The 24,800-nt window shown below is 37.3% G+C and overlaps 1 protein-coding gene across 2 annotated transcripts in view; it reads left to right on the top strand.

Moving 5' to 3' along the window:
- KPNA1 (karyopherin subunit alpha 1) overlaps nucleotides 1–24,800 on the top strand; it is a 74,135-nt gene extending 49,335 nt beyond the window's left edge. The window contains exons 7-14 of one of the 2 annotated variants that reach the window (XM_069555709.1): nucleotides 988–1,076; nucleotides 1,421–1,520; nucleotides 3,343–3,506; nucleotides 4,962–5,040; nucleotides 10,385–10,510; nucleotides 12,142–12,269; nucleotides 18,204–18,382; nucleotides 19,772–24,800. In XM_069555709.1, coding sequence (XP_069411810.1) covers nucleotides 988–1,076; nucleotides 1,421–1,520; nucleotides 3,343–3,506; nucleotides 4,962–5,040; nucleotides 10,385–10,510; nucleotides 12,142–12,269; nucleotides 18,204–18,382; nucleotides 19,772–19,959 — 1,053 coding nt within the window. In that variant the 3' untranslated portion in view covers nucleotides 19,960–24,800. The remainder of the gene's footprint in view (nucleotides 1–987; nucleotides 1,077–1,420; nucleotides 1,521–3,342; nucleotides 3,507–4,961; nucleotides 5,041–10,384; nucleotides 10,511–12,141; nucleotides 12,270–18,203; nucleotides 18,383–19,771) is intronic. The other variant, XM_069555710.1, reaches the window with a different exon arrangement.

Below are 24,800 nucleotides of genomic sequence, written 5' to 3'. Positions count from 1 at the left end.
GAAACAAGTAAAGAGAAGCAGGTTAAAGAATACAGTTTTTCCTGAGTCTTATATTCAGGAGTCTTAGTGTTACCACTTGGATATGACAGTCCATGGTTCTCACATGGAGTGTTCCAGAAATCTAAATGTAATCTAAATAGGAAGTTTCATATTGAATATAGGCAGAATTTCTCCTAGAAACATAAAACCGTTTTTCCATTCCAACCCTGAAATTCTTGAAGTCTCATACATATACATTTTAGACCATGTAAGCACTTACTGAGTTTTTTTTTGTATGTGTGTAATACTGTTTAGTGTTGATTGAAGTAGCAAGTCTTTGTTACTTTTGTGCAGAAAATCACTTAGAAAAAAATGCATTTTTCATTATTGCAAACTTTGTCAAACTCATAAATACAAATTGTTACTAAATGAGTACGATTTTATTCTACAATTTTATTAAGGTATAATCAAGCTACAGTTAACTGCATATGGTTAAAGTGTATAATTTGTAAGTTCTAACATATGTGTGCACCCATGAAAGATTACAGTCAAGATTGCTAGTATATCCACTTCCCAAAATTGAGTCAAGTTTTCTGCGTTTTTATTGCTCTTAATTTCTTGGCTCACTGTTTTCTTTTGTAAGCAAGCTTAAAATACATTTTAAATCAGCTGAGTAAACCATTTGGATCTCTGATATGTTCCAAGGGCTGCACAGAATGTTACTTAAGGATAAGACCCCCTAAGGTAAAGAATATATAAGAACTGGTACCTCTTTTTAATGACTTCACTACCATAAGTATATTCACATGCATACTGTTAATATTACTGATCTTCTACCAGTCACATAACAGTTTCATTTGACTCCCTGATGAGTGAGCTTAAAGGTATTAGTAGTTAATGTCCATGTACAGTATGTTGATTAGCTACTGTGTTATTGGCATCTTTTTTGAAAGAACTATGAGAAAATTAAACTCTACAGCCTGTCATTAATGAATAATTCTTTCACAGGCAGTCTGGGCTCTTGGCAACATTGCTGGAGATAGTACCATGTGCAGGGACTATGTCTTAGACTGCAATATTCTTCCCCCTCTTCTGCAGTAAGTTTCTTTCTGTTTTGTGAGTAATAAAAATATGGGACGTTCCTCAGAAACAAGTGCATCTTTGGAAATCATTTTGGATTTCCTAGTGTTGCTTTTCATTACAAATATTTTCTTATTAACTTGTTCAGCTCATTTCCTTGGGCACTGTCTTATTCAGGTGTGTAAAAAGAAGTGCCAAAATTCTGAATTCTTTGTGTTAGAATTAAACTTTATTGTTCTGGAGAAGAGCTATTTGAAGACATCTGTCTATCAGTAGCATTAAGTGGTTAAATATTTATCTTATGCCATCAGAGAATTGATGCCCATTATATCATTTACCAATTGCATCATTATACTTATAGGTTATTTTCAAAGCAGAACCGCCTGACTATGACCCGGAATGCAGTATGGGCTTTGTCTAATCTCTGTAGAGGGAAAAGTCCACCTCCAGAATTTGCAAAGGTAAGGATTATGCTTGTGGGAAATTGGCAGAAAAAGTACAGTTAAAAGAGTGTAGCAACCAATGTTAATGTGAATAGAAAGAGAATGATATTTGATAAACGAAAATGTTAGAATTTTGTTTCTAGAAAACTAGGTATGCCAAGGAGTGCTCAAACTACCGCACAGTTGCACTCATCTCACACGCTAGTAAGAGATGAACCGTGAACTTTCTGATGTTCAGCCTGGTTTTAGAAAAGGCAGAGGAACCAGAGATCAAATTGCCAACATCCGCTGGATCATGGAAAAGGCAAGAGAGTTCCAGAAAAACATCTATTTCTGCTTTATTGACTATGCCAAAGCCTTTGACTGTGTGGATCACAATAAACTGTGGAAAATTCTGAAAGAGATGGGACTACCAGACCACCTAACCTGCCTCTTAAGAAATCTGTATGCAGGCCAGGAAGCAATAGTTAGAACTGGACATGGAACAACAGACTGGTTCCAAATTGGAAAAGGAATATGTAAAGGCTGGATATTGTCACCCTGCGTATTTAACTTATATGCAGAGTACATCATGAGAAACGTTGGACTGGAAGAAGCACAAGCTGGAATCAAGACTGCTGGGAGAAATATCAATAACCTCACATATGCAGATGACACCACCCTTATGGCAGAAAATGAAGAGGAATTAAAAAGCCTCTTGATGAAAGTAAAAGAGGAGAGTGAAAAAGTTGGCTTAAAGCTCAACATTCAGAAAACGAAGATCGTGGCATCCGGTTCTGTTACTCTATGGGAAATAGATGGAGAAACAGTGGAAACAGTGTCAGACTTTATTTTGGGGGGCTCCAAAATCACTGCAGATGGTGACTGTAGCCATGAAATTAAAAGATGCTTACTCCTTGGAAGAAAAGTTATGAGCAACCTAGATAGCATATTGAAAAGCAGAGACATTGCTTTGCCGACTAAGGTCTGTGTAGTCAAGGCTATTTTCCAGTAGTCATGTATGGATGTGAGAGTTGGACTGTGAAGAAGGCTGAGTGCGAAGAATTGATGCTTTTGAACTGTGGTGTTGGAGAAGACTCTTGCGAGTTCCTTGGACTGCAAGGAGATCCAACCAGTCCATTCTGAAGAAGATCAACCCTGGGATTTCTTTGGAAGGAATGATGCTAAAGCTGAAACTCCTGTACTTTGGCCACCTCATGCGAAGAGTTGACTCAGTGGAAAAGACCCTGATGCTGGAAGGGATTGGGGGCTGGAGGAGAAGGGGACAACTGAGGATGAGATGGCTGGATGGCATCACTGACTCGATGGATGCGAGTCTGAGTGAACTCCGGGAGATGGTGATGGACAGGGAGGCCTGGCGTGCTGCAATTCATGGGGTTGCAAAGAGTCAGACACGACTGAGCGACTGAACTGAACTGAACTGAGGTCTTTGTTTCTGTTTGAATTTGGAATAAGTCTTCACTGCCAGTAGAAAGCTCTGAACTAACCTTAAATGTGGCATTTTTTGTTCATAACAAAGTATCTAAAATGTAGAATTTCCTGGCTTTAGCACTTAGGAAAATTGCTTTGTCTGTGAACCACAGAGTGTTTTGATAAGGAATCCCACCCTGAGAATTGGTATATATTAAACTTTGCTCTTTGAAATTGTTTTCCTTGGGCTCTGACTACTTCATCAAAGTAAACTACAAGGTGGAAATGTCATTTGGCCACTTATTACTCCATCTCTAGGAGTATGAATCACCCCAGAAGTCACCAGGTGTGTGCCTGGTTGCTTTCTGCCCCGCTCCTCACTTGCTTCCATTTTCTTGACTTTCATAAGCATGCCACCTTTCCTTTACAGGTTTCCCCTTGTCTGAATGTGCTGTCCTGGCTGCTGTTTGTCAGTGACACTGATGTACTGGCTGATGCCTGCTGGGCCCTCTCATATCTATCAGATGGACCCAACGATAAAATTCAAGCAGTCATTGATGCAGGAGTATGTAGGAGACTTGTGGAGCTGTTGATGTAAGATATCTTTAAGAAAGTGTGTTCTCTTGTCTCTCATACTAGTGTTCTAGTTGCTGATACTCAAATATTAATGTATTATACTGATTTGTTGTGCTTTAGGCTACTGTCCTTTGTTACTTTGTTATATTCACATTAAATCTGTTTGTTTTTTTGTTTTGAGGATTATAAAGAGCCTCTCACTCTTTCTCTGTAAGCAGCCCTTCAGCAAAAACATTTGGAAAACTCTGATTTATTTAATTCTAGCTCATATTTAGTATTCTGAGACAAACCACTGGATGGCAAACTTATCTTTTGTCTCATGTGGTCTAGGCTCACTTAGTCTAAGTTCTTTAAAGCTTAACCTAGACTAGTGTCAGACTTTGAATTTTATTATATCTCTTTGGATCCCTTTCATTTATGAAGTGGAAGATATGCTGATGGCATAACTAATTTGAGACTGTATTAATCAAATTTTTAGAAAATACTGTTGAAGAAAAATTAGAGTGATAACATAATGGGAAAGTAGTATAATTACAAGCCATGTGAAATTTATTGGAGTAAGTACAAAGTAGATGGAAGGAAACATTGTCCCAAAGATGACACATCAAATGGATTAGATGGTATAATATTTAGAGTATAAAACGCTGGGATGATAGCTGGCCCATAGACTGGGTACAGATCCCGTAGCATAGTGCTTTTGTGAATTAAAAGCAGTGTGATGCTGGAGGAGTCAGAAGTACAGCATTCAGAATCTGGGAAGTAATCTTTCGTACTCTTTAATCACTTTTACTATATATTTTAACCATTTCTTTTTGGTCATCAGATCTTAAATGTGAAGAAACTGGCATAGTTTTGAGAAGAGTGATCAATCTCATTAAATGGGAGAGAAAAGATATCTAAGGAAAGTTAAAGGATATTAACTTATTTAGCCTGAAGTCAAAACTTAATATCTGTCCTCAGATATGTAAAAGATTTTGGAGGGGGTTTTCAGACCACTAAGTGAGCTGAAGTTTAGTAGAAAGAGTTTAGTATTTGAAGTATGGAGCCTGACTCATTTTCAAGGTAGTTCAACTGTTGATGTGTTTTTATTTCTGTGAAAATGAAATAATTTGTAAAATGTTAAAAAGTGCTGTATAAATGTTACTGTTGCTCTCTGTTATCAGCAACCATGGAAACCAAGTAAAGAGGAAATGAAACCTGTTTTAAAGAATGAGAGGGAATACTTGGACTCTAGGTGATAAAATACTTGAGAAAGGTTTTTAGGACAGATTGGTAGCTTTTATCTAAAAATATTAAATAAGGGAAAGACAGTCCTTCTTGGGTACACCAGAAACATTTCCTCATCCTGATAGGGGTCCTTGTACCTTTCTGGTCCAAGATCCTATCACTTATCTCTTGGGTTTTAGCTCTAAGGAAAGGAGATTACAGATGTTACTATTGGATATAATACATCTTTTCTTTTTATGGTTGCAGGCATAATGATTATAAAGTGGTTTCTCCTGCTTTGCGGGCTGTTGGAAACATTGTCACAGGAGATGATATTCAGACACAGGTATGAATTAATGGTAACTTTTCTTCCTTCCAAAATAGCACATTGAAACCTCCCCCCCCCCACCCCCCATGAATATATTTCTATTACAGTATTTAACTCCCTATTATTGGGGAGAATTGATACTTTGTTTCATTAATGTTTGTTAAATGTTAGCTTGGCTGCCACTTTCAATACCTTCACTACTTGTATCTCTGTCTTGACCTACTGCTTGTAGCAATCTTGGGTTCCTGAGGAGCCTGGTGGACTCCTTGGGGTCACAAAGAATCAGATACAACTGAGCAACTGGCCACACACGCAATAGTGCAGCTTATCCTTTTGGTTAGATTTATTTCTCACTACTTCTACTTGAAGGGATTCCTATAAGCATCAGAAGTTTCCAGTAGCATCCTTTCTGTCAGCTTCATCTCCTCTTCCCTAGTAGCTTCCTCCATTCTGTAAATGGTAAGTTTCCCAAGTGAGGAGGATCTTCCCTCCCCGTTCTTAATGTGATCCTCTAGTCCACTCAACTTTTATATGAAGATACGTCACTCACTTCTAGCTATTTTTTATTCTTGATCCCTCAGATGCATTGGCACCATCTTTAAAATTATCTTCCTAGGCTTCTGTGATGTTGAAGTATTTCGGGTCTCCTGCTTCACTGACCATTTGTTTTTCTTGAGCAAGCTCCTTTACCTCTTCTTTTTCTCTTTATGGGATTATCCTCTGTAGGGGATTAGGTTTCTGCTTTAGCTGTTTCTTAACCAGCTCTGACTTTCAGCAAGACATTTAATGTCTTTACTTTTCTATTCTATAAAATTAAAGAGACTTTGTTGTCAGTTGTCTTCCAGCTCTTAATATTTACTTTAAAATGATTCTGTCCACAGAGGAACTGTTGTTTTTCCTGGTTTATCTGGCCCTCTGCTTCTTTACGTTCCTGTTTTGGTGAATGACCCCAGCGGTCATCCAAGCCAAAAACCTGACATTAGCTTGGTTACTGCCTTTCTTCTACCTTTCTTATCAGTCACTAATGATGGTCGTCTCTGCTCATTCCTTGCAGTGCTTAGTTCACACATTTCTTACTGTACTATTCCCATGTCACCAGAAGGATGCTTGTAACATGCAAATTTGATTGTGTCATTCTCTTAAAGTCTTTTTATAGCCCCTGATTGTTCTTGGATAGTGTTCTAAGATCCTTTAAAGTCTGGCACCTGTATAATGAAATGCTATGCAACAGAATGAAGAACCTATTAAGCGTGTTTTAATACATAGAATGTTTTTCAGGTTCTGTTGTTCAAAAAGGAAAACAAGGCACAGAATAGTGTGTAGCAAACATTACTATTTGTGTAAGAGTGGTGGAGAGGAGAGGAGGAAAAAACAATAGATGTGTGTGTTTGTAATTGCATGAAATTTCTCAGGAAGCACACACAGGAAACTAATAACATTGGTTGTCTCTGTGGGTAGCTGGGGTATAGGAATGGAAAGGAAGCTTAAAACTATATAGTCCTTTTTATTTTCTGAATTTTAAAACCATATTAGTGTATTTGCTATTGAAAAAAAGTTTGTCTACCCCTTCGCATGTCATGCTCTATGCTTTTGCCCTGTTTATTCCTATGTGTAATAGCTGGGACACACCTGGGTTCTGAGATTTAACACAGAGCTTGCTTCCCTTGGCATGGAATATATGTCTCCATCCCCCATCCCTGCTCTGACCAGTTCCTTACACAAACTCGCACTCTGCCACTAATGTCTTGTCATTCTTCAAGTCTTGCTTTTAATTTTCTCTGAGAAGCTAACTCTTAAATTAGGTGCTCCCTCCTTTGTTTCATCCGTCATAGCACTTACCACTGTATGATAACTGTCTGCTAGATTATAAGCTTATAGAGGTGGAACTGTGTCAATCTTGTTCACTTTTGTTCTTCTATAATTGTCCCAGGCACAATGTGTAGAGACTCAAAAAATATTTACCTAATAAATGAAGTTCTGAATCTGTATATAGTTCTGATCTCTTTCAAGTTCCAGTAACATGTTTCCAGTACCTGTCTCACTTTATCTTCTCACCCACAAAGTGAGTTCCAAGTTTTGATTTTTCCCACTTCAATTAATGGTATGATTTATTCCCCCACTCTTGAAACTTTGCAGTCATGTTTGGTGTCTTCATCTCTCATACTTTTTTTGATAGCAAGTCAGCAGGTCTTATGGGTTCTTAGCATTTTTATTGAATTTTGGCTGTGCTGGGTCTTTGTTGCTTGGTGTGGTCTTTCCCTAGTTGCAGCACACAGGGGCTGCTCTTCATTTTGGTGTGAGGGCTTCTCATTGGAGTGGTTTCTCTTGTTGTGGCGCACGGGCTCTAGGTGTGCAGGCTTCAGTAGTTGTGACATATAGGCTCAGTAGGTTGCGGCTCATGGAGCCTAGAACATGCAGGCTTCAGTGATTGCAGCATGCAGGCTCTAGAGCCTGGGCTCAATAGTTGTGCACAGCCTTTGTGGCATATGGAATCTTCCTAACCAGGAATCAAACTCATATCCCCTGCATTATTGGCAGGCAGAATCTTACCCACTGCGCCACCAGGCAAGTCCCTTCATTGTTTCTAGGTCCACACCTGATTACCTTAGTTTGGGCCCTGTTTTCTCACATACAGTGGTTGTTGCTGTACCTACTGTATTTATCCTCCTGCTCTCCCCGGCATTTACCCCTCTCGGTGTATTCTTTCTGCTTCTGCTGCTGCTAAGTCACTTCAGTCGTGTCCGACTCTGTGCGACCCCATAGACGGTAGTCCACCAGGCTTCCCCGTCCCTGGGATTCTCCAGGCAAGAACGCTGGAGTGGGGTGCCATTGCCTTCTCCAGTATTCTTCCTAATAACTGCTTAAACTTTTCTAAAATAACTGTTCACATTTTTTTCCTCCTAGAAACATTGAGCTTTAATGCCTGTGAGATAAAGAACCTTGAAAGACTTAGGAATTTGCACTGCAGTGTTTTAGTTGCATTCTTCTTTCTAGCCTCCTGTTAATTTTTTTGGGTACAGAACCTTTCCTTAAGTTTCACTCATGTATTCTTAATTCAGTACTTTGTGGTAGCCTGTCAGCATTTTTTTCATTTCTAATCCTTCCATATGCTGTGTCCTGCCTCTTCTTTATAAAATCCTATCTGTGTTTCAGAGTGTTTCCTCCCACCCCCTCCCATGAAGTCTTTTTTTTTCTTACTACTCCTTCTCAAGGAATTCTTTAACTTCTGACATGCTTATTTTCCACACGACATATTCAGCATTTAACAGATTGCTTTGTGACTTTTTTATACTGTTATTTGGAATGACTGTACTTGTTAAACTACAAGTTTTGTTACTTTTTGAGTTAATAGGCAAAAATTGGCTTCATTTTAATTTTCATTTCTTTGTGAGGTAATTTGCTATTAAAATTGTAGTTTCTCTTATCAGTTTACATGCTAAAGACAGCAACCTTTTCTGTTGCAAATGCTTTTTCACATTGCTGTCCATTTTAATTTTCATGAATTTCTTGACATAAAAAAGTTTTTGTTTGGTAAAATTTTGATTTTTCCCCTGTAATTTCTTCTACTGTTTTTAATGCTTATAAAGTCCTTCACTGGCCTCCAAACCAGCTGTTAACTGGCTAATTTATATTAATATTTTCTTCTGCTTTATGGTTTTTTATATTTACTCTTTAAATAGGTTGCAAATTTATTTTAGTAACTGTTTGGGGTTAAGAATTGATTTAAAAATTTTTTTCAACTAGTTACCCCTTATTTTAGTTGTCCTTGTTGTTCAGTCTGTCACTTGAGTCATGTGCAACTCTTTGCGACCCCATGAATTACATACAGCACACCAGGCTTCTCTGTCCTTTAGTATCTCCCTGAGTTTGCTCAAACTCACGTCCATTGAGTCCGTGATGCCATCCAACCATCTCATCCTCTTTCATCCTCTTCTCCTCTTGCCCTCAGTCTTTCCCAGCATCAGTGTCTTTTCCAGTGAGTCAGCTCTTCACATCAGGTGGCCAAAGTATTAGAGCTTCACCTTTAGCATCAGACTTTCCAGTGGATATTCAGGACTGATTTCCTTTAGGATTGACTGGTTTCATCTTCTTGCAGTCCAAGGGACTCTCAAGTCTTCTCCAACATCAGTTTCAAAGTGTCAGTTCTTTGGTGCTTAGCCTTCTTTACGGGCCACCTCTCACATCCATACATGACGACTGGAAAAACTGTGGCTTTGACTATATGGACCTTTGTCAGCAAAGTGATATCTCTGGTTTTAAATACGCTGTCTAGGTTTGTCATAGCTATTCATCCAGGGAGCACATGTCTTTTAATTTTGTGGCAGCAGTCACCGTCCGCATTGATTTTGGAACCCAAGTAAATGAAATCTGACAATTTCACATTTTCCCCATCTATTTACCGTGAAGTGATAGGACCAGATGTCATAATCTTAGGTTTTTGAATATTGGGTTTTAAGCCAGTTTTTTCACTCTCCTCTTTGATCTTCATCAAGAGGTTCTTTAGTTCTTCTTCATTAGAACCATCTATTAAATAAGACTACTAGTCAGTTAATCCTTTCTTGAAGAAAAAGGTATATATACTTAATTCTTGATAAATACTTGCATTTGTTTCTAGACTAGATATGCTGTTCTATTCTTTAGAGCCTTCCCTTGTGGCTCAACTGGTAAAGAATCCACCTACAGTGTGGGAGATGTGGGTTCGATCCCTGGGTTGGGAAGATCCCCTAGAGAAGGGAAAGGCTACCTACTTCAGTATTCTGGCCTAGAGAATTCCATGGACTGTATAGTCCGTGGGGTCGCAAAGAGTTGGACGGGACTGAACAACTTTCACTTTCACTTTTCTCTTCTTTAATGATTGATTCTTGAGCCTGTCACATATTATTTTAATCATTATAACTTTATGGTTTTAGTTTCCGGTAGAGTAGATTTCCTTGTTCACTTTTATTTGTCTTACTTTCTTCACCTTTGTAAACTGTTTAATAGCTGCGGGCATGTATTTTCAATCTTTGTATCCTGTAAAGCACCTGGTATTCTTAACTAAGTATATATTGATTTCTGAGACCACTTACTAATTTCTGGTCACTTACTGGAAAGATATTTTAATATGCTATAGGCATAGTAAAGTGAATAAGGCACATTGTTTAGTGGTTGTGAGTATATATAATGAAATTGCTTTGATAATCTTAGAAATGAATTCTTACTAGCAGTGAATACTTTTTTACATATATAAAGTTAAGTCTAAAATTTCAAGGAGAGATTTTTTTTTTTTTGCCTGTATTTTCCTAAAATAAAGTATGTGAGTTAGAGATTTACTTCTGTTTGGATCAATACAATAAGTAACCTTTTCAAACTTTACCTTTAGGTAATTTTGAATTGCTCAGCTCTGCAGAGTTTGTTGCATTTGCTGAGTAGCCCAAAGGAGTCTATCAAAAAGGAGGCATGTTGGACAATATCTAATATCACAGCTGGAAATAGGGCACAGATCCAGGTAATCTCATATCACCCATCTTTATTCTATATTTTTATTATTTGAGGGTTTTTCAGTCAGCATTTAAAGTGTATGTGTGTGTGTGTGTATATATTTCTTTCCTTATTGCCTTGGACACCACTAATTTCCAGTGCTGTCTTACGTAGTCTACACCTTGGTTTTTTATTGCATTATAGAGGTTAAGTCTTTTGAAACTTACACTCAGGCTTTGGCTTTTTCTCTTTGCCTTAAATATTTGAAAATTTGCCAAGATCTGAGACGTAGTATCTTGTATTTTCAAAATGTTTTGATGGACTTTATGCTAAGTAGACTGGCTTTTTACTCTTGCCAAGTAAAACATTTATTTATTTTTTAATGGACTTGTGTTAGATTGCTTCAGTTTTTCACGACTCTTTGGGGACCTAGTTTTCTCTAAATGGTTATCTGCCCTTGATTTTTGTTCTTGTATTAGTGGGAGAGTGACCCAACTGAGAGACAATGGGCCAGATGTTTCAGGATAGACCACGAAAAAGGCTGAAACAACAAGGTAGAACAGATATACCATAGACTTTGAGCTGAGTAGAATTGTAGAGGTCATCTAATCCAACATTCTTGATTAAAGATGAAACTGAGGCTCAGAGAAATAAAATGGTTTGCTCACAGATACCTTCAGTAAATGACAGAACCAAGATGAAGCGTCTTTCCACTAAACTTAATTGATTTCCTTCAGTGGTGTAATAAGAGTTCTTGACCAGGAAAACATTGTTAGTCATCCCCCAGAAAGCTGTCAGGGGCTGAGATTTATAGCTATAGCAATTTATAGCATGTTTTCAGCTGTAGTTTGTTGTCTGCTACCATCAAGCTCTCGTGTAGAATTCCTCAGATTTTTGATACAGGAAATGATAACCCATTTTAGGTTCTTGAACTGAGGAGAAACATGAAGAAAGCAATTTGAGGAAGACTACTTTAGTATATGAGAGGGACTAAATAAAAGTACTCTGTCTAACTAAGGGCTATTCTGGTAATCTGGGTGGGAGGTTGTGGCTTGGAGTAAAATAGTGGCAGTGCTAAAGGAAAAGATGAATTGAGGATGTTCTGAATTGAGAATGTAAGGGAGACTTGGTGACTGATTGAATTTAGAATGAATAAATAAATACAGAACAGCCTTTGTGAACTAGAGAGGTCTGAAAAAAGACCTGATAGAGCAGATGATATGTTTAAGGTGGATAGCAGATGTAAACTAAGCTCTCAGCCACCTTGGACTGCGATTCCAGTGAGAAATGGGGACTGGAGCTGCAGAACACACATGTGAGAGTGGATGCTATGAAAGAAAGGAGAATGGCAAAGGAACAGAGAATTGAACCTTTAGAATTTGTTATTGTGAATGGAATAAGAGAGAACAATAAAAGAGAAAAGAACCCATGTAGAATAGAAAAGTAGGAGATTACAGAGTCACAAACTCCAGGGAATATGTTAGTGTAACTAAGTGTAGCCAAAAAGTTTGGGATAATGAGGAGTTAACTCCTTCTGGTAATCTTTAACAGGGGAAGGTCGACATTAGTAAAGCTAGCTGAAAAGTTATAAGTAGCATCATGAACATTTTTGTAACTCTTGTAATTTCCTTGTCTTCAATTTTTTTTCTTTAATTTCAGACTGTGATAGATGCCAACATTTTCCCAGCCCTCATTAGTATATTACAGACTGCTGAGTTTCGGACAAGGAAAGAAGCTGCCTGGGCCATCACAAATGCAACTTCTGGAGGATCAGCTGAACAGATCAAGTAAGTACTAGCCAAGTCGTGTCTTATAAAGAAAATCATTCTGTCTCCCAGTTAAGAATGCCCAACTCTGACCTCTTGTTATTAGTTTCATAATTAGACTGAAGTGTATATTTGATTTCTTAATATTTTGCCCATTCTTTTTTGCTAAAGATAATTCTGGGATGTGAGAAGAAAGGCATAGTTCCATAGTTGAGGTTTGAGGCCATCGAAATACTTAAAGGGGGTGGCTTGAGCCTACTCTGAAAGCTGCATAATCAAAAACATTGTGGGTAGTCCGATAGGTTACTTGTAGAATTCTTAAGAGTCCAACTTTAATAGCTAACTTGCTATTTTCTTATTTAGATGTCTTAATAATAGAAATGCACAGACTTGAAAGAGAAGTATGAAAGTGCCAAATTTAGTAGAGGCAAGTCTCGTAAAGTACTATTATTCAGTAAAGAGAGAGATCTATATTAGATTGAGACTTAAATGGCCCCTAGAGCAGCAACTTACAACCTTAATGGCTACACAGTGCATAAATATGGATAGGAATCAATTCCTCAAAAGAATAACATATAATCAAATGCTTAATTATGGATATATCTTGCTGTAACATACTTTGGGGAATTCAAATGAGGAGAAGATGGTTACCAATAAGTGTTAAACCATTCACCTTTTCTGTATATGTAACATGGGGGAAACATAGCTACTTCTGATATTGTTTCTTTGTGAATTAAACATAGGTGCTCAGCCAGTGCTGACTTTTAGTACTGAGTTTGGAATTTCAACATGAGAAGGTAAAGTAGTCCTAAGATTTCAGAAATTGATCAGCTACAGAAAATCAGAAGTATATACCTGAAATAATACAGTTTAAATAGATTAACACATGCAGTAGCCATTTCAGTAAAGTTCATCATGTATAGGAGATACTTCAACTGGTCTTCAGAACGTGTTTGTATGAGATTGGGTCTTTTTTAATCTTCAAAATTCTGGTTTGGAATACTATGATTTTTAAATGTCACCACCAGATGGCGGTAAAATGAAGTAATATAGAAGTTTATTAGAACAGTTGATGGGGTTTCCCAGGTGGCGCTCATGATAAAGAACCTGGCTGCCAGTGCAGGAGACGTAAGAGACACGGGTTCAACGCTGGGTCGGGAAGATCCCCTGAAGGAGGACACAGCAACCCACTCCAGTATTCTTGCCTGGAGAATCCCAGGGACGGAGGATCCTGGTGGGCTACAGTCATGGGGTCGCACAGAATTGGACATGACTGAAGCAACTTAACATACACACATGCAGAACAGTTGACAGTCAAGTTTTATGTTCAGATTCAGATTTATAATTATTGTCACTATATATTATACCAGTATGTTTTCTTAATTGACATGTATATATTTTAAAGACATTTAAAAAATACTGTGGTATCCATCAGGAAGTATTCAGGGTGTTTTGCTCTGTTAGGAATGGAATGGCTCCTATCCCTTTTTAAAATTCAGCATAGCTGTTTGTAATAATGAAGTTAATTATCAATCTCCTAGCCATTTTTTCTTAATTAAAGAGTTATATTGAAAGATTATTATGAAAATATTAGTCTAAATTAGAGAAAATAAACTGACTTTATTACTGATAAAAGACATCTATGTGGCTTTTGCTTATTCTTGTTGAGAAGACAAGATTTAGATGCAAGGACCAGTTATGAATAACCTGGGAAGTTTTCATAATTTTAGGTTAAATATAATCAAATGCTAATACATACTACAGTTCTTTTTTTTTTTTTTTTTTACAATAAAAGTACAAACAATTTAATGAATGCATAATGTCCTCCTGACCAAAAGAAGTAATGAATCTTTATATGAAAAAAAAAAAACAGGTGCAATCCAATTTATCTGGTCCATACCCCCACAGACCTGATTAAACTACTGTATGGTAGCTGTTATTTTCAAAATAATTACCTCTAAATTCTGTATTTAAAATGTGTAATTTCTCAATGAACTTGAAACATTTCTGTGTCGAAGAGTTGGAAAAATTTTCCTCTTCAATTTCTCATTAACATCAGAAGATACTTTTATTTGTTAAAGACTTGATAAACCCTTCAGCTATATTGGTAGTCTGCCTAAATATATTTGTGACTTAAAATATCTTGTTTCTGTATTCCTGAAAAATATCCTTATGCCAAGTTAAGTTATTACAAAAATAAGTTTTCAGTTAAATATTATAGACCTACAACTTGCTGGAAAACAGAGGTATAACAGCATTAAAATAATTTCGTATACCACTTGTCTTCTGTACATGCAAAATTGCCTTTTTTGTTTCTAGTCCTCAGGAATGTTAATTCTTCTGTGTGAGTGAAGCTGCTCAGTCGTGTCCGACTCTTTGCAACCCCATGGACTGGAGCCTACCAGGCTCCTCTGTCCATGGGATTTTCCAGGCAATAGTACTGGAGTGGATTGCCATTTCCTTCTCCACATACTACAGTTCTTAAAACTGTAGGATAAATAATGTTGCCTGGAGTTAAAGTTTCATAAAAGAGATGAAACTTGCCATTTGAGTAGAGATTTGGTAGTTTTGGAGGAGAGAATATCATGGAGGAATGTGCACAGTAAATGTTATTGGAAGAGGCAAATCAATCTCTCTATAGGGCATGAGGAATTTAATGATAGATAGACTTTGAAAACTGGATGAAGGCATTAATCTTGGCTATTGGGAAGACTTTGGAGTGTCTTTAATATTAAAAGTGATACGAAGAAGACAGTGTTTTGAGGAGAGGAAAGAGAACAGTTAAGGTGCCATTGTAGTATTAATAGTTTAGTACATAGTGATGGCCAAAATTACGGTAATAGCTGTAAGGACTTGGACTTCCCTCGCAGTCAGTGGTTAAGACTCCACTGCTTCCACTGCAGGGCATATAGGTTTGATCCCTAGTGGAAACTAAAGATCCTGCATGCTGTGTGAGCAAAATATATATATAATAGCTGTAGCAGTGAGGTACGGGTCTAAATATGGGAAAGAAAGCTATAGGATTTGGTAACAGATCAAGAAGGAAATGAAAGAGCCAAAGACTGAAGAAAAAAGTGCCGCTTTTGATAAAAATGAGGACACAGAAGCAAAATCCTGTCTTAAGAGAGATGGTTTAAGACACAGTGAGTTTGTTGCTCATTAGAAATTTTCTTAACGAAAGCCTTTCCTGACACAAAGCCACCTAGCATCAGTGATTGCTTTATCCGAGTGTTTGAAATACACCATTCGTTGGAGCGAGTTCCAGACTTGAACCATGCTTTTCTCAAAGTGGTATGACTTTCCATCTCCTAACAGCCCAGTTCCCCTGGTCCTCTGTTTTGATGAAGGTTACTTCAGAGAAACTTGTATCAATAGTGAAACACCACTATGGTCTCCAAAGATGAGTGATTGCAGCAGAAAATAGCACCTTAAATTCCTCTGATCTTGTAAGGAGGTATAATTTAAATGGCTAGAATTGGGAACCCAGAACTCATTGAATGAACTGTGCCAGAATACAAGAAGTACTAGTACCATGTTTTTGCAGATAAAATCTGCTCACATCTTCAAAACTCTGAATTTACTTATTAGCACATTTTTTGGTAGTTTTAAAATAGTTTTAGTCAGTATTTATTCATTTAATTATATACAAGTTCTAGAAGCTTTTTATAACTTAAAATTTTTTTTAATCCTGAATCAAGTTTTCAGTACACTGCTGCTGCTGCTGTTGCTGCTGCTAAGTTGCTTCAGTCGTGTCCGACTCTGTGCGACCCCATAGATGGCAGCCCACCAGGCTCCCCCGTCCCTGGGATTCTCCAGGCAAGAACACTGGAGTGGGTTGCTATTTCCTTCTCCAGTGCATGAAAGTGAAAAGTGAAAGTGAAATCGCTCAGTCCTGTCCAACTCTTAGCAACCCCATGGACTGTAGCCGACCAGGCTCCTCTGTCCATGGGGTTTTCCAGGCAAGAGTACTGGAGTGGGGTGCCATTGCCTCCTCCGGTTTTCATAATAAAACATTTTACAACCAGATAGTATTATAAAACTAATGAGGTTTTAAAAGAAAATACAAGGATTAGAGGTCGCCGAACCAAGATTTCTAGTGGGGAGAGGAGATCACATAAAACGTAGACCAGGATCAAGCTTGAGGACAATTTGGAGATTCTGAACAAGTCTCTGAGATAGCCAATTGCTGTTGCCTGTACAGGCCAGTGGAGTTTAAGTGCAGATATGTAAGTCATCTGTTTAAATAACTACTTTTAAAATTTTGCTGGCGTTTATTGACAGACTTAGTGTGGTTCCCAGATTTTTCTACTTGAGGAAACTAAGACACAGATTATATAACTTGTCCAAAGTCATCCTGCTTATATGTAGCACATTTCTGGATACTTCTTATTTTTCTTTATGCTTTTCTATGATTTTCAAATTTGCAGCAACTAATCTAAGGAGGCTTTTTTTTTTTTTAAAGAGAAACAATGAGAATTATATAGATATGTTGAAGGAATGGTTAACAGGTTTTAGTGACTAAAAACTGTGCTGTAAAGGAAGGGGAAATGGTCAGAAATGGCTTTTGGCCTATGTAGTCTGTATTTGAGTGACCTAGCCTGTCAAAGGACATATCATCTAAATTATCAGTAAATATTTAAATAAAATTATGCATGATACTATTAAAGTCATTGCATAGTAAATAATAAAGCTAAATATGATATAAACTTTAAAAAATTAAGGCTTTTAAAAGAAGAGAAAAATTGAGATGATAGTAAAAGTTCCTGTATACTTTGTAAATTTCTTCTAGTAAAAGCTTGCTTTAGTATGGTTACATTTGTTACAGTAGAACCAGTACTGATACATTATTAGCTTAAATTCATATTTTATATTGAGGATTGTGTTGTACAATTACAGATTTTGATGAATGTTTCCACCATTGCTGCATCACTCACTGCTCCAGAAGTCCCCTCTTCCTCACTTGTTCATCACTACACCCTTACCCCACCCCTCAAATCCCTGGCAACCAATATTTTTTTTGTTGCCTTTATAAAAGTTTTATATTTTCCAGAATGTCATGTATTTAGAATCATGCAGTATGGAGTCTTTTCAGACTAATTTCTTTCATTTAGCAATATGCATTTAAGGTTCCTTCACATCTTTTCATAGCTTGATAGCTCATTTAATTTTTATCACTGAATCCCTGGTAGCTCAGTGGTAAAAAATCCACCTGCCAATGCAGGAGACATGGGTTTGATCCCTAGGTGGGGAAGATCCCCTGGAGAAGGAAATGGCAACTGACTCCAGTATTCTTGCCTGGGAAATCCCATGGACAGAGGAGCCTGGTGGCCTATAGTCCTTGGAGTTGCAAAAGAGTTGAACACAACTTTGTGATTATATAAGAACAGTATTCCATTGTCTAGATAATTATAGTTTATTCATTTACCTGAGTTAGGAATAAAACTCCTATAGATATTCTTGTACAGATTTTTGTGTGGACATAAATTTTCATTGTAATTGGGTAACTATCTGGGGAGTGTGATTGCTGGGTCATATGGAAAGCTTTCTTTAAAAAAAAAAACAACTGCCAAGCTGTTTTTCACTGTGGTTATCTTATTTTCTATTCCCACCAGCAAAAAATGAGATGTTGTCTCAAGCAAAAAAAAAGAAAGAAAAAGGATGTTGTTTCTCCACATTTTTGTCAGCCTTTGATATTATCAGTGTTTTGGATTTTATTCATTTTAACAGATGTGTGGGGTCATCAGTTTTGATTTGCAGCCTCCCAATGACACATGTTGAGTGTCTTTTCATGTTTATTTGCTATCAGTGTCTCTTGGACTCTTTTGGACAAGGTGTAGGTTGTATGGTTGAATGAGTGCCTACTTTTATTTCTTCAGTGAATTTTAGGATTTCCCTCCCACCAAAAGTTTTATGAAATTAAAAGCTTTGTTTGACTAAATTGTTCTATCAATTTAGGTACCTCGTAGAACTGGGCTGTATCAAGCCACTCTGTGATCTCCTCACAGTCATGGACTCTAAGATCGTACAGGTTGCCCTAAATGGCTTGGAAAATATCCTGAGGCTTGGAGAACAAGAAGCCAAAAGGAATGGCACTGGCATTAATCCTTACTGTGCTTTGATTGAAGAAGCTTATGGTAAGCGAGATTAATAGATGTCCTGAAATTATTTTTTTTCCTCCGTGCTTTTCTGGCCTGTTTACACCGGTCATTAGCAAACTCATACAAAAAATTTCTCCTATAAATATTTAGTATGCAGGATGGGAAAACAGATGCATTGTAGATGTGAAGAGAAGCAAGTATCCTAAGTTTAGCCCTTTTTACATTGGACTGTTAGGATCTTCTGTTCCCTGATGCTGCCCCCCATTATGATACTTTTGTATTCTTACTAGTACATCTCAACCTCAAGAGCACCCATATCTACTGTAGACAACGCCCCATTCTACTTCTTTTCTAAGATTTTAGACTTTTGATTTTGCATTGCATTTCCCAGTTCTGTGCTCCTAACTGTAAAGATTTCTAGTTTCATTAGAAACAGTCAAGTCACTATCTGCCTTTTGGTTTCCTCATTCTTCCAATCTCAGTTCTAACTGTACCTTTAATCATTGGTTTACCATTGTACTTGATAACTTTTACATTCCCTAAGTGATTTTCATGTATAGCCACTATTGAAAACCACTACTCTAAGGTGTGTTTATTCCTAAGATTGGAATTAGGGGTCATAGGGGACAGGCATCTTCAGATTTATCAGATAATGCAGAATTGTTTTCTAAAATGACTTTAGCAGTTTACCACTTTGTAAAAGGCTTGATTATAAAAACTATATTCCTGCATAGTGTAAGAAGTTTTGAAATGTATAAAAAGACAAATGTTCCTTTGTCCAGATATTTTACTGTAGAAATCTTGTTAATTTTTGCATGTTTGTGTGTGTGTATATATATATATATGGTTTTTAATATGTATATGTTTTTTTTTTTCTGAGCACTGTTAACATTTGTTTCCAGTATTGCTGTAGCCATTAGATTGCTTATAAGCTGTAGGTAAAAGAAAGCCTAGCTCAGATGTACTTAAACTTAGTAAAGGGAGTATGTGTTGGCTAGTTGTCCTGGTTGGATTTCTTCCTTAAAGCAATGTAAATTGATTCTGGCTGATTGATTTATGGATGTTACACCTTTGTTGAAATGATACTGGTTAGCTCAGAGCCTGGATAGATAGAACCAGAGCTAAGAATAAACTTAGGCCACAGACACAGTCCAGTAGGAAAACTTCTGCTACTGGCCTTAGGCACAGGATGATGTGACTGTTACAGAAATTGCTGCTTCTGGGGACTGGCTGTTGCTTGCACACACATTTAAGATGTCAGTTTGCAATACTTCTATTCAGTTGTAACTGGAGGAATATTTTCTGTGTTGCAAAATGCTTATGAGAAGTAAGTAGAGAATCTTCCTTTACATCAGAGAAACAAACATGGCAAAATACAGTTTTATTAAAATTTCTAACAGATTTTTAAAAAATTCTTCATTTTAGGCCTGGATAAAATTGAATTCTTACAGAGTCATGAAAACCAAGAGATCTACCAGAAGGCCTTTGATCTTATTGAGCATTACTTTGGGACGGAGGATGAGGACAGCAGCATCGCACCCCAGGTTGACCTCAACCAGCAGCAGTACATCTTCCAGCAGTGTGAGGCACCTATGGAAGGTTTCCAGCTTTGAAGCAATCTCTGCTTTCATGTCCCTGTGTCAGACCAGGCTACCCAGTCAAGTCCTCTTGTGGAGCCCACAGTCCTCATGGAGCTAACTTCTCAAATGTTTTCCATAATACTGTTTGCGCTCATTTGCTTGCCTTGCGCACCTGCTCTCTTACACACATCTGGAAAACCTTTGGCTCTCTGTGGTGAAATACCCTTCTAATAAAAGGGTAATAACCAGAACGGCCCACTCTGTTATGGAAAACCCTAGGCTTTCGAGATCCGCACTTACATATTATAGAGTCATGGGAATATGCACATGTTAATGTGGCTCCCTTTTTTTTTCTGGGGGAAAAAGAGGACTCCTCATTCCCTTTAATGTGGGAAAAATACTGACATTAAAAGATGAGACTAAATCTTTACCTTGAATTTCACACAACTACTTGCAACAAGGGAGATGTTTAGACCTGTTGTGTACTTCAGAGTACTTTTCATGAGTTCTTCCACAGTGAACCCTTGGATTAACTGGTGGCTTTTTCTAGCCAAATTTGCATTAATCCTTAGTGAGATTGGATGGTTTTCGTTCCTCTATTGACGCCATTCTCCACAGATAGTAAACCATCCGCTCCCTCACCTTCAGCCTTCAGTGAATGTGCTTCTAGTTGTCAGGAATGCTGAAGAATTAACACTTTGACTCTTAAATGTGATACTGGTTTGAAGATTCCCTTAGAGCAGAAAGGAGAGGGGCACATATTAATTTGTATGGCTATTGCTTCTCTTTGGTCTTACATGTCTTAGGGTTTGGAAGTGGTACAGTTCTAATACTGGTATGAAGATTTAGAATCCTTAGTGATCAAAACCATATCCTGTAATTCAATTAAAAAGTTAAAAACAGGAAAAAAAAACCCCTCTGATTTCCCCAAACTTAACCAGTGTGACTAGGGCTGTTTCTGCATTAAAACAAATGTTTCAGGCTTTGTGGTCCTGATCAAGGTCCTCATTAAATTGGAGTTCACCCTAGGTGCTGTTCCCTTCTGTGACTGGCAAATAACATATGCTTCTAAAGGCTACTTAGGGATTTTTTTTTTTTTCTTAGTTAGGTGCAGCTGGATTCTAGTGTATTCCTGCTGCGCATAAGTAGCATCCTTATTTTCAATGACCATCTTCTGGACAGACCTGTTTAACCCAAATAAGGGCAGTGATCTTTTTCTTATGACCTCATTGTTCCCTAATCATTTCATCTCCTACTAGTGCTGCCCAGTCAAGTCCCTTCCATAAAATAAAGTTTCTACCTTCTGGCTCATTTAATGACTACGACCTCTACCTACAAATGGCGCTTCCAGTACTGTCTTCAGTGATCCACATTTGTGCTCGGACTGGAATGAGAAAAATAAGCTTAATTGCCAAGAGAACTGCGACTGAGTTCAATACGATTTCTTGGTGCTAGTTGGCCATCTTGACTCAATGTTGGGACATTATCAGAGAAGATTTTTTGTTGATGTGCTGTTCAAAATGAATTCTGAAGGAAAGTTGCTCAGTTCTTTTTAAGAGAATATCCTTTTAAACCTAGAATTCATTATAACCCCAAAGTGTAACTATTTGAAAGTTCCCCTGACAAGCCGTTATATCTCTGGTAAATCCTGCTGAACATTAGGGATATTCAGAGCTTTCATACCTCATCATGTTGTTTAAACCACCAACTTATGTGATCTGATTTAAACTTTAATAAGAAATCCACTTCATTCAAAATAGAAAGATACAAAGACAAAGAACATTTATCAGCCAAGTGTGTGACGCATTCTTCGCATCTAGTCTGTAGCTGTGTCTGTGCTCTGGAATGGATACCGTCTGCTGATGTCTGTTATTGATGGAGCAGCCACTGCAAAACTAGTCAACTCCTTCTATAACTGTTACTTTTTCTAGTGCTGCTTTGTGCTGAAAGAACATTTTAGTTTACTGCACTTGACCTGTAAAAGACTTTCTTTGTAATTTTAGGGACAAATTAGGTGGTTAATTTAAAGAAAAACTTTCAATGTTGCCTTTACATCACATTAAAATATAACTTCTTTCAGAAGGGTAATAGAAGCACTGAATGATAGTAAAACTCTTGTTTTTAGCTTTGACATTTTTTGTGGCTGAGTTTTTTTTTTACTTGTAAATTACTGGTAACATCATTTCTCTAGGATGTTTTAAATCATGTCCCTTCTATTGGCTAATTTTAAAAATTTCAGCTTGTTTTGATAAATCAATTTGAATGGAAAAAATATAAAATGAAGTTTCCCCTAATTAGCAAGCAAAGCATACACTGGGGGTTTTTGTTAGCAACTGCAGGTGTCTCAATGAATGAAGTAAAACAACATCCATTTAACTAATATAGTCTATTGTCTGTCTGAAAAAAGAGGAATTTATCTTGCTCCTGTCCTAGAAGTTCATGAGCCAATGAGATAGCTAATTTTTTCTTGCAGTAAGTTTTTAAAATATAAAGGTTGGAATTGATTAAAAGTTAAATCCCATCATAACTGTTGGAACTGATAAAGCAGCCTTTTTAGTAACAGAAGGACATTTTAGAAGGTAGCTGTTAAAAGTCCTGTTTTTAGTTCTATACCTGGCAGACTGTTAATTTACTTTCACTGAGATGTTAGTCATTACAAAAGCATGCTAATTTCAACACAGGAAAACTCTTCTGTAGTTTTATATACCGCTCTGGGGGAAAGTGGCTTGATTTTCCTTTCTCCTTTATTATTTCCTCTAAACTTTCAAAGTGTATTCTTTGAAATGAGAACTTTAGTTGGGGGGGTGGGGTGGGAAGCATTGATAACATTTGGGATGTAAAGACACTTTGTATCTGAAGGATCAGCAGGTAGATATGTGTTAGACTGAAAGACACCTAGAAAGGTAAAGGTGATAGGTATGAAGAATGTGAGATTTAGGAGACACAGTTCTCCATGGAACACTTTATGTTGTCACTAAGTAATTAGAACCTTTTTACACTTTGTCAGCTGTACTGTTGAAAATTCTGTTGCCCTAGGATTGTACCTTCCATCTGCCAGAAAAAGCTGAATGAACTCTGGGTTGTTTTTCATCATTATTGTCACAGATATAAACTTTTGACAGTTACCCCATAATAAATCTGAATTATCCCAGATTGTTGCTGATTTTGCATAAGAAAAAATATGTTGTATATTTTATTAAGCAGACTTTGTCAGCTATCCTCTGTTGTACATGGCCACCCACGGGCAACTATGAATTTAATTTTCCAGTGCTAAATAAATATTTCAGTTATTTAACCCCCCCAATTTGAGGTTGCATTATGAAAGTTTTCCTCAGCTTAAAGAATTCTTCATTTTGTGAACATTTTAATATCAAGAGGCAAGTCATTATAGCTGTTGAAGGGCTTGGGACTTTCTGCCTATATTGGAAATTGTGATGTCTAAGAGTGATTTTCAGTAAAGAGGGGATCCACTTTTAGGAAGAAGTATTATTTGCCTTTCATACTTACTACGTTCTACCTCTTACATTCCAAAATTTGCTCAGACAGGTGTACCTATTGTGGAAGTCTCATCTGAATTTTTTGCCATCTGAAGCTGTTAGCTCCAGCTGTTAGCTTCTGTTAGCACCATTTTTCTTCTGTTATGAGGTAAGCAGAGTAAATATATATGTCTACCCAGCTGAGAAATATTTGTGGCTACCTTTTTCTGTCATCAGAAGTTAAAAACTTTATATGTGTGTGTGTGTATTTTTAAAGTAATGAAGACCAGATGTGGCACTACTAGTCCAGTGAGTCTGCTCTCATTTGGATAGTATTCTGTAACGTGCTTTATTGTCAGGAAAAGGTAGTAACAGTGGGTACCAGAGCATCGTAAAGGTGTGATAAAACAAATACCTCTGTATGCTGACTTTTAAAATAGCAGATTGCTACCAGACATAAAATTCATCTGGAAGTTTGGAGTAAGGAGAAAGGATTAAGGGTAGATGAAGTTCCATTCTGTTTTCAGCTAGGAGTAGACAAAGGAATCCTAGTCTGTTTTCTTACAGGTCAGATAAAGGGAACTAGTCTTTATTTGAACCACTTTAGTCTTCCAGGTGCCTGGTTAAGGACTTTTCACTTTTTCTCATTTAATCCTCTTAACTACCTCTTTAAGGTGGATAACTTGTCATTATGGTGACAAAATCAGGACTTAAGAGAATTTACTTTGCCTCAAAGTCACAACGCTTAGACACTGTCCAAAGGTGGGGGGAAAGCCCTGCAGTTTGTGTGTCTTGAAGAAAGCAGCAGTCACAAGTGTTCTGTGCCAAGAATTCCCAGAACAGGATATGGCAGCCACAGCTGGGCCAAGTTACTTGTTTTCTTGGGCCATTCTTATTCTTATCAGCACCTTGAAATGACTAAATCGGGTATGAACTGCTTTTAGGCTACACAAATCCAGAGTGTAGAGACTCAATCCAAACATCTTTCCTCTTCTATGGTGCTAAAATTTTCTATGACTTGACAAGTTAAATAACATGATTCATTGAGTTTAGTAGCATAACGGCTAAAACAAAGTACTGACACAGAGGGAGAAGGCTTTGGAATGAAGAATGTTGGCATAGAAAGCAGTGCCATCCATGGATGTGAATTTAACACAGCTGACTTCCTAAAGCATTATCAACCCAAGGAGTGTCCAAAGTTTAAAAAATGACCTTTTAATGTATGTTGTTATGTTCTGCTTACCTCGTCATTTTGACCACTCTATGTCCTTTTTCAAAGTGTTTTTACACTTTGATGTGGAATGGTTCTAATGATTCTTTGTACTTGAATGTGGTTGGTCAGGCCATGGATGAGTGCCTTGCACACAGTAGACATTCAATAAATATTAAATGACTGAA

Source organism: Ovis canadensis, chromosome 1 (assembly GCF_042477335.2).
Source record: "Ovis canadensis isolate MfBH-ARS-UI-01 breed Bighorn chromosome 1, ARS-UI_OviCan_v2, whole genome shotgun sequence".
Classification (NCBI taxonomy): domain Eukaryota; kingdom Metazoa; phylum Chordata; class Mammalia; order Artiodactyla; family Bovidae; genus Ovis; species Ovis canadensis.
The sequence above is the reverse complement of the archived record's forward strand: the minus strand, read 5'-3'. Positions and strand labels throughout refer to the sequence as shown.